This window comes from Meles meles, chromosome 4 (genome assembly GCF_922984935.1).
Source record: "Meles meles chromosome 4, mMelMel3.1 paternal haplotype, whole genome shotgun sequence".
Taxonomy (NCBI): domain Eukaryota; kingdom Metazoa; phylum Chordata; class Mammalia; order Carnivora; family Mustelidae; genus Meles; species Meles meles.
In genome coordinates, this window is record NC_060069.1 from 2,728,642 (window position 1) to 2,742,074 (window position 13,433).

A 13,433-nucleotide genomic window follows, 5' to 3' on the forward strand; every position below is an offset into this window, starting at 1 on the left:
GCATTTGGTTAAAAAAAATAATGGCATGGAGGGTTATGTGCTATGGTGAGTGCTGTGAAATGTGTAAACCTAGCGATTCACAGATCTGTACCCCGGGGCTAAAAATACATTTTATGTTTATAAAAAAATAAAATAAATTTTAAAAAATAACTGCAATTTAGCCTCAGCCTTTAAAAGACCAAATACCCAAATAACTACTTTACTGTCAATTTTGGCATTCTTAAAATAGTAAGGTATTAATGATTTTATGACAACATAGGCCATGATCATATCTAATCATTGTAATAGCTTCAGTAATTGTATAATGCCATTCACTCCTCAATGATGTGTTCAAGAAATAAAGATATTCCGGAATTACTATGAGATAAGCAGAAAGTGAATGGGCCACTATAGTCATTCTTCTTCAGGCAAAGAAAAAGGAGTTGCTGTACAAGAGATATTTGAAGTTGCTTTTTCTTGTATTTATCCAAAATTTCCAAACAAGATACAGACACAAGTATTGCATGCTGAAAAGAGCTCTTCCTAAAAGACAGAAGAGATCATGTACTTTGAAGATAACAATACCAAGTAGCAAGAGGCTCTAACAGAAAAATATCCACAATAGTTTGCCATTCCAGGAAGGAAACAAAGAAATACAAAGAAAGTACCTTACTACCTCAATCCTGAATTGGGGGTTGATGGAGAATAGAAGGGAGACCTAGACTGTTCAAAAAAAAATTTTTTTTGAAAATGTATTCAGGTATTACTATTTATGTAAATAAAATTTGTTTAAAGCCAATTGTGCATTCTAGGAGATGACCTAACAACTGATGCCAAGAGCGCCAGGACCAGGAGCACAGGGCCTGGGCCTCACAGTCTCCAATCAAGCAAAGAAGGGGTAGAGTGCTCTGATGCCCAATGCTGAGGAAACTCTTGAGTCCCACTCACTGACATCCACCTTGTACCTAACTTCCAGTACCCAAGGTACCTCCACTTCTTTCTTTCAAAATGACATGTCTGCTGCCAACCTGTGTGCTGCCCAGAACCTGAAGCTACAGTTGCTAATTCCGCCCTAACAGTGGTTCAAGCATTTAGTGATGACTGGTTACGCAGGATTGATTGACACCAAGGAAACCCAGTGAGTGGCCCTGACAGTCCCTGGGAACTCTTGCAGGAAACTCAAGACAGGCAGGATCCGTGCCTGAGTGGCTCAGTGGGTTGGGGCCTCTGCCTTCCGCTTGGGTCATGGTCTCAGGGTCCTGGGATGGAGCCCCGCGTCTGGCTCTCTGCTCAGCGGGGAGCCTGCTTCCTCCTCTCTCTCTGCCTGCCTCTCTGCCTACTTGTGATCTCTGTCTGTCAAATAAATGAATAAAATCTTAAAAAAATAAAAGACAGGCAGGATGAAAGACTGATGACCTGACCCAGTGTCCAGCAAGCCATTCCTAAACCATATAGACATGCTGTCATAAAAATGCCCGGAAGAGTACTAACAGGTCAGACTCCCTTGTAGGATGATGATCATGATGATGAGGATGACAATGTTTTTTTACCATTCACTCAATGCTGCTACACGCCAAGTGCTCTTCAAGATGCTGGGAACAGCATATTGTCACGTGGGAGAGACAGATTGTAAACATAAGAAACAGTAAACAGCTACTATTTATGAGGACTTACTATGTTCCGACAACATTTGACATACATTAACTCACAACCAGCCGGTGCGTAGATGGCACTCTCCCTTTTACACGTAAGGAAACTGAGGCTCAGAGAAGGTGAAATGACCAAAGTAGAAAGTGGATGACCAGAAGACGAAATCGGGTGCATCTATTTCAGGACCCCTGCTAACTGCTTCTCTTTCAGGGCAGGACCATACTCCCTTGGAAGGGGAGTTCGCGGTGAGGATTCACAGGACCCAGGACAATGATGAGCTCCAGAGTAGAACTGCTTAAGTCAAGTGAGCAGCAGACGCCAAGTGGTACGACCTTGCTCCACTGGGTAGGCCAGCAGTTCCAAAGCCCTCCCTTTGTCCTGGCTACCTTTAGACTCATCCATCTGTCCATTACACCAGGGCACGTCCACTTTCAGTCTCCTAAGTGAAACTCCCATTATTCCATGAGCCTGGAAATTTCAAGGGCCAAAGCAGTGGTTTCTGCAAGCTCCTTCCCCATCCCCACTCCCTCACCTCCTGCACCACTATCACTATCTTCTGCCTGAACACCAGCAGCAAAGCTGTTGCTCCTATCATCTGCAACCCTCTGAGTAGGTTGCAAGAGCTTTCACCTTCACCCTTCAGGGACTGCAGTCTCCAGGTAGCCCGCACTCTCCCCTCCTCCTCCCCTGCAGCAGAATGCTCTCCAGTCCAAGCAGAGAGTGCTCACCCTTGGTCACACCAACTCACGGGAATCTCCCCCCCTCCCCAACAAGCCCAGCGGGGAACACCGGAAACCCAGCTATAAGAGCAGATGCCGGCCAGTTGCACCAGGAAAAACGCTGAATGTAGCCCTGGAAGGTTGAGTTTTCTTCACAACTTGATCACCAGCAATCAGGACCCTGACTGCAGGCATAACCACCCTGCTACCTGAACCTCCCAAACCTCTCAACCGCTAATGAAAACAAAGTCAGCGATCTTAAACTTCAGTGTAAAACAAAATTTGCTGTAGGTGCTTACAGAGAATTCTGAGGCCCCACGCTCCGGGAATTCTGATTCAGTGATTCTAGGCTGGGAGAAAGCAACTGCATTTTTGTTGTTGTTGTTAGCATCTGCCTTTTTCACAAATTTGCCAGGGAATGGCAATGCTGATAAGTCACAAACCACTAGCTTAAATGTCCATTAAGAGAGGTCTGGTTTATAAACTATAAGAAACTCTTAATCTCACAAAACAAACTGAGGGTTGCTGGCGTAAGGGGGGTAGGGAGAGGGTGGTTGGGTTATGGACACTGGAGAGGGAATGTGCTATGATGAGTGCCAGGAAGTCTGTAAGCCTGACGATTCACAGACCTGTATCCCTGGAGCTAATAATACATTATATGTTAATATTTTTTAAAAAAGTAAAATAGAAAAAAAGAGAGAGAAGTCTGGTTTAAATGTAATTCCGTACAAAGGGATGTTATGCAGCCCTAAAAATGAAAATATAAATATACTATTTTATAAATGGTATAAAGTGAGCAATCACGTGGTTAAGGCACAGGGGTGGAAGGAAATGTTCCGTTGTCCTCTGTGAGCATATTAGGAGTATTCTTATTCCAAAATCAGTGTTGGATGTTTCTTCCCAATAATACTAGGTAACGGGCTGAGCCACACCTTCCCTTTGCAGCCACAATACAGCACGCAAAAGCGCCTTCAAACTGACACTCAGATTAAGACGCAGACACCATCTTCGTAGGTGGGCCTTGTCATGTTGAACCCAGTTCTGCGAGCTCCGGGCTTCTGAGCAAACCGATTAACTCTCTGCATGACGTTTTCATCATCTGTCACTTGGGTTAAGATAGATATACTGTATGACTGGGTTTTAGGTCGAACTAACTAAACGCTTACTGCTGATGATAGTATAATAATTACTACAATACGAAACAGGTATGTACACAGCACGGTAATAAACCGACCTTGCAGGGCCAGCGATTAACGCACTCAATCCCAATCTCATTCCCCTTCGCCGCCTCTGAAAGCTGCGGACAGTGGTTTACAACTTCCAAACACTCTTCCCGCTCTTCAACCCAAAGAAAAACTCAGGTCATTTCCGGGGCGGGGCTTCGAGGAGAGGGGCCTTACAGCTCCCTCTCGGGGCAGTTTTCCACGGGTGGGAATCGAAACGCACTTTTCCGATTAAGGTCGTCCTCCCGTGAGGACAAGTCAAGGAAGGCCGACATCACACCGGAAGCCAAGCCCTAAAGTGGCACCTTTGCTCTGCCTCCCAGAAGCCCACAGAAGTACTTCCTTGACCGCAGCCTCAGCTCTAGGGCTGCAGGCACCGCGCTCTCGACGGGGCGGAGCCGGGGGGGCGGAGCCTAGCGTGACATTTTGCGACTTCGGTTCCGCCGGCGTCCCTTGAAATAGCCGCGCAGATCGGCCCGTGTGGGGAACCTGGGATTCGAAGGCCGCGGGCCGCGCCCTGCGCCACCAGAACCCCAGGACTCCGGCCCCAGGAGGCGCCCCCAGAACTGCAGGCACTCTCTCTGCGTCGCCCGGTACCGCGTCCCGCCGCCCCCGCCGCCTCACCTGCCGTCGAGACCTGTCACCGCGCGCAGGACCCGGTCCCTCACACCCGCCGCCAGCCCCGAGGGCGCCGCCCGCAGCGCCGTGCAGGTGATGGGCAGCCGGCCCCGCAGCCCCCGCGCCTACCCCGAGCCCTGCGGGGGGCCGCCGCCCGGAGGACCCCGCCCGGCCAAGCGCCGCCGAACCCAGGAGCCCGCGGGCCTGGAAGGGCCCCCGGCCGCGGACACGCTCACCTCCGTGGTGGTCCTGGCCACCGGCTGTGCCCTGCAGCTGCTCCTGGACGACGTCGACCTGCTGGTCGAGCCCGAGCCGACGTCGGCCCTGCAAGTGACCGTCGGAGAGCTCACGCTCGTGCTGGTCCCCGAGGCTCTCCTGCGCTCCGGAGGGCAGGGCCACTCGCCTGCCGGCCTGGAACCCGGCGCCTTCCCGAGCGCGCCCGAGCACGACGTCGCCGTCGAGCGGAGCCTCTTCTGCGTTTCTGGCCCAGGGGTGGCCGCCCAAGAAGAAGCCCGCGAGGAAGACGCCGACCGCGAGTTCCTGCCGCCTCGGATGGACCCTGCAGCGGGCTCCGTCCCTGGGCTCCGTCCCCGCGCTGCCAGGGTGGCCAGCCCCCACCCGCAGGGCCCCACACCGGGTGCCTGGCCTTGGGCCCCCACCCCTAGTCCAGAGAGACGCTCTCCTCTCCGCTACTTCAGCCTGGACGCCCACCTTCTGGAGCCCTTGCCCAACTCGCCACTCCAACCTCTACCGCCCTCTCCGAGCCCAGGTCCCCACGCGCGCCCCCAGCGCCTTCCGGGTCCCTCTCGCAAGGCCCGGAGGCGCCTGTTCCGGGAAGGAACTGCTCCCACAATCCCTTGCCACCCAGCGGGCCCCTTAGGAGAGGCTTCCAGGAGCCGCCGTGTGTACAGTGCACAACCGGCAAGAATCACCAAGCATGAATAACCGACGGATGCTCTTTCGATGCAAGCTGCGCTGCAAAATTTTGGATCCATGGCGAACCCAAACATCTGAAAAGAAATCACCTCAGCAACGAAATGCGGCTGGAAATACGGTGTGCTTCCAGAAATGCGAAACGCTGCTTAGGTCGTTTTCTCTTGAGGTTACGCTTAAGTAGCTCCATTCTCCCCAGCTTCGCACTTCTTTCTGAAGACCCAACCTTTCCCCAGCACCCTACCATTGCACCTCTTCCTCCAAAATTAGACATTACTTTGAAAAAAATGTTTTCTTACTGGGTTTTGCCCCTAGTGTCCCTGCTAGTTTATGACCACCTTGCCATTTTGACTTTTTGGTGGCTGTAGGTGCTTTTTGGCGAATCTAACAAATAGGTATACGGGGACAAATGTTTGTTGCATACAACACAAACACAGAATGAGGAGCGATGATCATGTGCCCTCCTTTTCTTAATGAGGTTACCAAATGGTTTAACTAATACTGCTGGGTTGGGGGATTTTTTTCAAAAGAACCAACTCTTTTGCATGATTTTCTTCTAATAGATTTTTAATAAAATTCTCCAGTGCTGGAAAAGTTTCTAATTCTAAAGACTCTATGTTTTGATAGTTCTAAGATCCTGAATATATTTTGTACATTATTACTGGCATATAGAAATGATTCGTTATGTTGTTCTGGTATCCAGAAAAATAATTTATTTAATGCCTTATCTGTAAATTATCTTGCTTAACTAATAAAAAGAATAATATGACCAAAATAATGAGAATATTGCCTCTTTTTTTGACTAGCCTCTTACATTTTATGTTTTCTTATTTTTTAATTTATTTTTTATTTTTCATTGTTTAGTTAGCCAACATATAGTACATCATAATTTTTTGTTACAGTGTTCAATGATTGATTAGTTGTGTATAACACCCAGTGCTCACCCCAAGTGGTGATCTCATTACCCATCACCCAGTCACCCCTCCTCCTACCCACCTCCATTCTATAAACCTCAGTTTATGTCCTTGATTTTTTTATTGGATACTACTCCAATTCCAGGTTGAACAGTTTGGTTGTTGCAGGCATCCCTATCTTGTGCCTTGTATTAATGCAAGTGCTTCTGAATTCTCCCATAAAGCATGATGTGTAGGTGTGTGTGTGTGCGCGCGCACATGGTTGGTAGATAGCCCTTATCTTGTTGAAGAGGTTAGTTTTGAGTCTTTCTAATCATGAAATAATCTTGGACTTCTGTTTTGTCTATTTGGACTGACTACAAAGACTTTCTCAATTTATTGTAAATGTTGGCAGCTATACATAATACAGCTGCATGGAAACTTTGGGTCACTGGATACATACAGAAACCTGCCAACAGAGCAAATGGGACCAGGCTTGGGGCTTCAGGGATCTTAAAAACTGGATGTCCTCCTGTGGACTTGAGAAAGTAGAAAGGAAAAGGGAGTAACTGCTGGGTCACTTTAAGGGTTTTTAATGTTAAATTTTAATGCAGACTTTTCTGTATACATAGATGACTTTTGTACTTCCTTTTTTAATCTATTAATGTGGTGATGTGCACCTCCTAAAAACGGAGTATCTTTGCCTTTCTGCTATTCCACATTATTTGATACAATTCTAGTTCTACCTTGGGTTCTTCTTTCCTTTTTAGCTTTGTTTTGTTTTTACATACAACCATATATGCACAATTTCTAATTTTAAAATATATTTTGCCATATTTGCCTCAGAATGAAATAAATTATTCATGATAAAGCTAATGTCAACAAGATGCTCATTTGTTCTGTTGAACATTAATAATTATTATTTAGATTTGCCAGCATGCTTTGCCAGTGTTTTTGCTTCACTTTCCGTTCTCGCATTCTACTCCTTCATTCCATTCTCGTCTTTCTCCTTACCAAGTATGCTCTTTAAAATTCTTTCAGTTGTGGCCTGTGTGTAAAGCTTAGTGTCGCATGTCTGCAAATATTCCAGTTACACCCTCAAACTTCTATAATATTCTACTGAGAGATGGAATTCTAAAATAATTAGAGACACCTGAGTGGCTCAGTCAGTTGGGCTACGGACTCTTGATCTTATCTTGGGTCTTGATCTCAGGGTTGTGAGTTTAAGCCCCATGTTGAGCTCCATGCCCCGATGGGCTCCACACTGGGCATGAAGGCTACTTTAAAAAAATAATAAAATAATATAATGCCTATACTTTCTTTCTACCTTAAAGATATTGCTCTAGGGGCGCCTAGGTGGCTCAGTCAGTTAAGCGTCTGCCTTCAGCTCAGGTCCTGATCCTGTGGTCCTGGGACCAAGCCCCACATTGGGCTCTTGCTCGGCAGGGAGCCTACTACTTCCACTGCCTGCTACTACCCCCTGCTTGTACATGCTCACTCTCTCTCTGTCTCTCCCTCTAACAAATAAAATCTTTAAAAAAAAAAGATACAGCTCTATTATGTGCGTTGTCATTTATTGTCAAAATTGAGAAGCTTTCTGTCGTTTGTACTGCCATTCCTTTGCAGGGGTTCTGTTTACAATTTACTATTTTTCTTGACCTTGATACACTACAGTGTCAATGTGATGTGTTTAGTGGGTGAAATTTTGCTTGCTGCAACTCAATGAGCTTTTTAAATCTGCAGAACTAACTTTAAAAAAAAAATCTCAGGGGGCGCCTGGGGGGCTCAGTGGGTTAAAGCCTCTGCCTTCAGCTCAGGTCATGATCCCAGGGTGCTGGGATGGAGCCCCGCATCGGGCCCTCTGCTCAGCAGGCAGTCTGCTTCCTCCTCTCTCTCTCTGCCTGCCTCTCTGCCTACTTGTGATCTCTCTCTCTGTCAAATAAAATGTTAAAAAAAAAATCTCAGAAAAGGATGAGTCAGTATCTCTCGGACCATTGAATCCCTCTCCAATATCTGGAACTTCTAATGGATAAATGGTGATGCTGCTTAATCAATGCTCTTACCCTCCCATCTAATATCTATATTCTGTTTTTGTGGCCTTTATGATAACCCACTTTCTCTCATACAATTCACTGAGTCTGTCCTTTTCTATTTTCAAAATTCAGTTTAGGTTCTTTATAAGACAGTGTATATTTCAAATACTGCATTTTTCCTTTTCAAGACTTCTAATTGCTTGTTTTTTAAAATATCTACCTGCCCTTATTTCACAACTTTTAATCATTGTCATAGAAACTTCTTATTTAATGGATATCTCATCCTTTATCTCTAGAAGAATTTAGGCATTCTTATTTTAAATTATGTATCAATTAGCCCAATAATTCCATTTCCTCAGGTATAAAACCTCTAATTATTTGGAAGCTATTGAGATTGATTTCCTTCTGGGTAAAAAGTCTCGTTTTGGGGACACATTTTGGGTTTTTCTGTTTTGTCTTTTCAAATTTTTATTTAAATTCTAGTTAGTTAACATATAGGATAATAATGATTTCAGAAGTAGAATTTACTGATTCATCACTTACATACAACACCCAGGTCTCATCACAACACTCGCCCTCTTTTATACCCATCAGCCCATCTCCCACCCACCACCCCTCCAGCAACCCTCAGTTTGTTTTCTATACTTGAGTCTCCTATGATTTGCCTCCCTCTTTTTTTTGCTTACCCCTATGTTCATCAGCTTTGCTTCTTAAATTCCACATATGAGTGAAATCATATGTTATTTATCTTTCTCTGACTGACTTGTTTCAGTCAGCATAATACACTCTAGCTCTATCCACATTGTTGCAGATGGCAGGATTTCATTCTTCTTGATGGGTGGGTAATATTCCTTTATATTCCTGACATCTTTATCCATTCATCAGTTAATGGACATCTGGGCTTTTTCCATAATTTAGCTATTGTTGAAAACGCTGCTATAAACATTGCGGTGTATGTATCCCTTCAAATCTGTATTTTTGTGTCCTTTGGATAAATAACTTGTAGTGCAATTGCAGGGTCGTAGGGTAGCTCTATTTTCAACATTTTGAGGAACATCCATACTGTCTTCCAGAGTAGCTGCACCAGCTTGCATTCCCACCAACAGTGTAGGAGGGTTCCCCTTTCTCCGCATCCTCGCCAGCATATGTCATTTCCTGAGTTGTTAATTTTAGCCATTCTGACTGGTGTGAGGTGGTATCTTTTTTTTAATTAATTAATTTATTTTTTCAGCATAACAGTATTCATTGTTTTTACACAACACCCAGTGCTCCATGCAATACGTGCCCTCCCTATTACCCACCACCTGGTTCCCCCAACCTCCCACCCTTGCCTTTTCAAAACCCTCAGGTTGTTTTTCAGAGTCCATAGTCTCTTATGGTTTGCCTGTGAGGTGGTATCTTATTGTGGTTTTTGTTTGTTTGTTTGTTTTTGTTTTTATTTGTTTATTTACAGCATAACAGTGTTCATTGTTTTGGCATCACACCCAGTGCTCCATGCAGTACGTGCCCTCCCTATTACCCACCACCTAGTTCCTCAACCTCCCACCCCCCACCCCCCGCCCTTTCAAAACCGTCTGGTTGTTTTTCAGAGTCCATAGTCTCTCATGGTTCATCTCCCCTTCCAGTTTCCCTCAACTCCCTCTCCTCTCCATCTCCCCATGTCCTCCATGTTATTTGTTATGCTCCACAAATAAGTGAGACCATATGATACTTGACTCTCTCTGCTTGACTTATTTCGCTCAGCATAATTTCTTCCAGTCCCGTCCATGTTGCTACAAAAGTTGGGTATTCATCCTTTCTGATGGAGGCATAATACTCCATCGTGTATATGGACCACATCTTCCTTATCCATTCGTCCGTTGAAGGGCATCTTGGTTCTTTCCACAGTTTGGCGACGGTAGCCATTGCTGCAATAAACATTGGGGTACAGATGGCCCTTCTTTTCACTACATCGGTATCTTTGGGGTAAATACCCAGCAGTGCAATTGCAGGGTCATAGGGAAGCTCTATTCTTAATTTCTTGAGGAATCTCCACACTGTTCTCCAAAGTGGCTGCACTAACTTGCATTCCCACCAACAGTGTAAGAGGGTTCCCCTTTCTCCACATCCTCTCCAACACACGTTGTTTCCTGTCTTGCTAATTTTGGCCATTCTAACTGGTGTCAGGTGGTATCTCAATGTGGTTTTAATTTGAATCTCCCTGATGGCTAGTGATGATGAACATTTTTTCATGTGTCTGATAGCCATTTGTATGTCTTCGTTGGAGAAGTGTCTGTTCATATCTTCTGCCCATTTTTGGATATGATTATCTGTTTTGTGTGTGTTGAGTTTGAGAAGTTCTTTATAGATCCTGGATATCAACCTTTTGTCTGTACTGTCATTTGCAAATATCTTCTCCCATTCCGTGGGTTGCCTTTTTGTTTTGTTGACTGTTTCCTTTGCTGTGCAGAAGCTTTTGATCTTGATGAAGTCCCAAAAGTTCATTTTTGCTTTTGTTTCCTTGGCCTTTGGAGACATAACTTGAAAGAAGTTGCTGTGGCTGATATCGAAGAGGTTACTGCCTATGTTCTCCTCTAGGATTCTGATAGATTCCTGTCTCACGTTGAGGTCTTTTATCCATTTTGAGTTTATCTTTGTGTACGGTGTAAGAGAATGGTCGAGTTTCATTCTTCTACATATCGCTGTCCAGTTTTCCCAACACCATTTATTGAAGAGACTGTCTTTTTTCCATTGAATATTTTTTCCTTTTTTGTCGAAGATTATTTCACCATAGAGTTGAGGGTCCATATCTGGGCTCTCCACTCTCTTCCACTGGTCTATGTGTCTGTTTTTATGCCAGTACCACGCTGTCTTGGTGATCACAGCTTTGTAGTAAAGCTTGAAATCGGGTAACGTGATGCCGCCAGTTTTGTTTTTGTTTTTCAACATTTCCTTAGCAATTCGGGGTCTCTTCTGATTCCATACAAATTTTAGGATTATTTGCTCCAGCTCTTTGAAAAATACCAGTGGAATTTTGATCGGAATGGCATTAAAAGTATAGAATGCTCTAGGCAGTATAGACATTTTAACAATGTTTATTCTTCCAATCCAAGAGCATGGAACGGTCTTCCATCTTTTTGTGTCTTCTTCAATTTCTTTCATGAGTGTTCTGTAGTTCCTCGAGTACAGGTCCTTTACCTCTTTGGTTAGGTTTATTCCCAGGTATCTTATGGTTCTTGGTGCTATAGTAAATGGAATCGATTCTCTAATTTCCCTTTCTGTATTTTCATTGTTGGTGTATAAGAAAGCCACTGATTTCTGTACATTGACTTTGTATCCTGCCACGTTACTGAATTGCTGTATGAGTTCTAGTAGTTTGGGGGTGGAGTCTTTGGGGTTTTCCATATAAAGAATCATGTCATCTGCGAAGAGAGAGAGTTTGACTTCTTCCTTGCCAATTTGGATACCTTTTATTTCTCTTTGTTGTCTGATTGCCGTTGCTAGAACTTCTAATACTATGTTGAACAAGAGTGGTGAGAGTGGGCATCCTTGTCGTGTTCCTGATCTCAACGGGAAGGCTGCAAGCTTTTTCCCATTGAGGATGATATTTGCTGTGGGTCTTTCATAGATAGATTTTATGAAGTTCAGGAATGTTCCCTCTATCCCTATACTTTGAAGTGTTTTCATCAGGAACGGATGCTGGATTTTGTCAAATGCTTTTTCTGCATCAATTGAGAGGACCATGTGGTTCTTCTCTCTTCTCTTATTGATTTGTTCTATCACATTGATTGATTTGCGAATGTTGAACCAACCTTGCAACCCAGGGATGAATCCCACCTGGTCATGGTGGATAATCTTTTTAATGTGCTGTTGGATCCTGTTTGCTAGGATCTTGTTGAGAATCTTTGCATCCATATTCATCAGTGATATTGGTCTGAAATTCTCCTTTTTGGTAGGGTCTTTGCCTGGTTTGGGGATCAGGGTAATGCTGGCTTCATAAAAAGAGTCTGGAAGTTTTCCTTCTGCTTCAATTTTTTGGAACAGCTTCAGGAGAATTGGTGTTATTTCTTCTTTGAAAGTTTGGTAGAATTCCCCAGGGAATCCGTCAGGTCCTGGGCTCTTGTTTTTTGGGAAGTTTTTGATCACTGCTTCAATCTCGTTACTAGATATCAGTCTATTCAGGTTGTCAATTTCTTCCTGGTTCAATTTTGGGAGTTTGTAGTTTTCCAGGAATGCATCCATTTCATCTAGGTTGCTTAGCTTATTGGCATATAACTGTTGGTAATAATTTCTGATGATTGTTTCTATTTCCTTGATGTTAGTTGTGATCTCTCCCTTTTCATTCATAATTTTATTAATTTGGGCTTTCTCTCTTTTCTTTTGGATTAGTGTGGCCCATGGTTTATCGATCTTATTGATTCTTTCAAAAAACCAGCTTCTAGTTTCATTGATACGTTCTACTGTATCTCTCGTTTCTACCTCATTGATCTCTGCTCTAATCTTGATTATTTCCCTTCTTGCATGTGGAGTTGGTTTGATTTGTTGTTGATTCTCCAGTTCTTTAAGGTGTAGAGACAGCTGGTGTATTCTGGATTTTTCAATGTTTTTGAGGGAGGCTTGGATGGCTATATATTTCCCCCTTAGAACCGCCTTTGCTGTATCCCATAGGTTTTGAACCGAAGTGTCTTCATTCTCATTGGTTTCCATGAATTGTTTTAAGTTCATCTTTGATCTCCTGGTTGAACCAAGCATTCTTAAGCAAAGTGGTCTTCAGCTTCCAGGTGTTTGAGTTCCTTCTGAACTTTTCCTTGTGATTGAGCTCCAGTTTCAAAGCATTGTGATCTGAGAATATGCAGGGAATGATGTCAGTCTTTTGGTATCGGTTGAGTCCTGCTTTGTGGCCCAGTATGTGGTCTATTCTGGAGAAGGTTCCATGTGCACTTGAGAAGAATGAGTATTCTGTTGTTTTAGGGTGGAATGTTCTGTATATGCCGATGAGGTCCATCTGGTCCAATGTTTCATTCAATGCTCTTATTTCGTTATTAATTTTCTGCTTCGATGATCTGTCTATTTCTGAGAGAGGCGTATTAAGATCTCCTACTATTATTGTATTCATATCAATATGACTCTTTATCTTGATTAATAGTTTTCTTATGTAATTGGGTGCTCCCATATTGGGGGCATAGATATTCACAATTGTTAGATCATCTTGGCGGATAGTCCCTTTAAGAATTATGTAGTGTCCTTCTGTATCTCTGACTACAGTCTTTAGTTTAAAATCTAATTTATCTGATATGAGAATCGCTACCCCGGCCTTCTTTTGAGGCCCATTGGCATGAAAGATGCTTCTCCATCCCTTTATTTTCAGTCTGGGTGTATCCTTAGGTTAAAAATGGGTCTCTTGTA

At 44.0% G+C, this 13,433-nt stretch overlaps 1 protein-coding gene across 1 annotated transcript; it reads left to right on the plus strand.

Annotated features, from left to right (window-relative positions):
• Window positions 1–4,285: 4,285 nt before the first annotated feature.
• LOC123940013 (proline-rich protein 23B-like) lies at window positions 4,286–5,134 on the plus strand. The gene has a single exon (XM_046002265.1). It carries the CDS (start codon window positions 4,286–4,288, stop codon window positions 5,132–5,134), a length of 849 nt encoding a protein of 282 aa, XP_045858221.1.
• The last annotated feature ends 8,299 nt before the right edge of the window (window positions 5,135–13,433 follow it).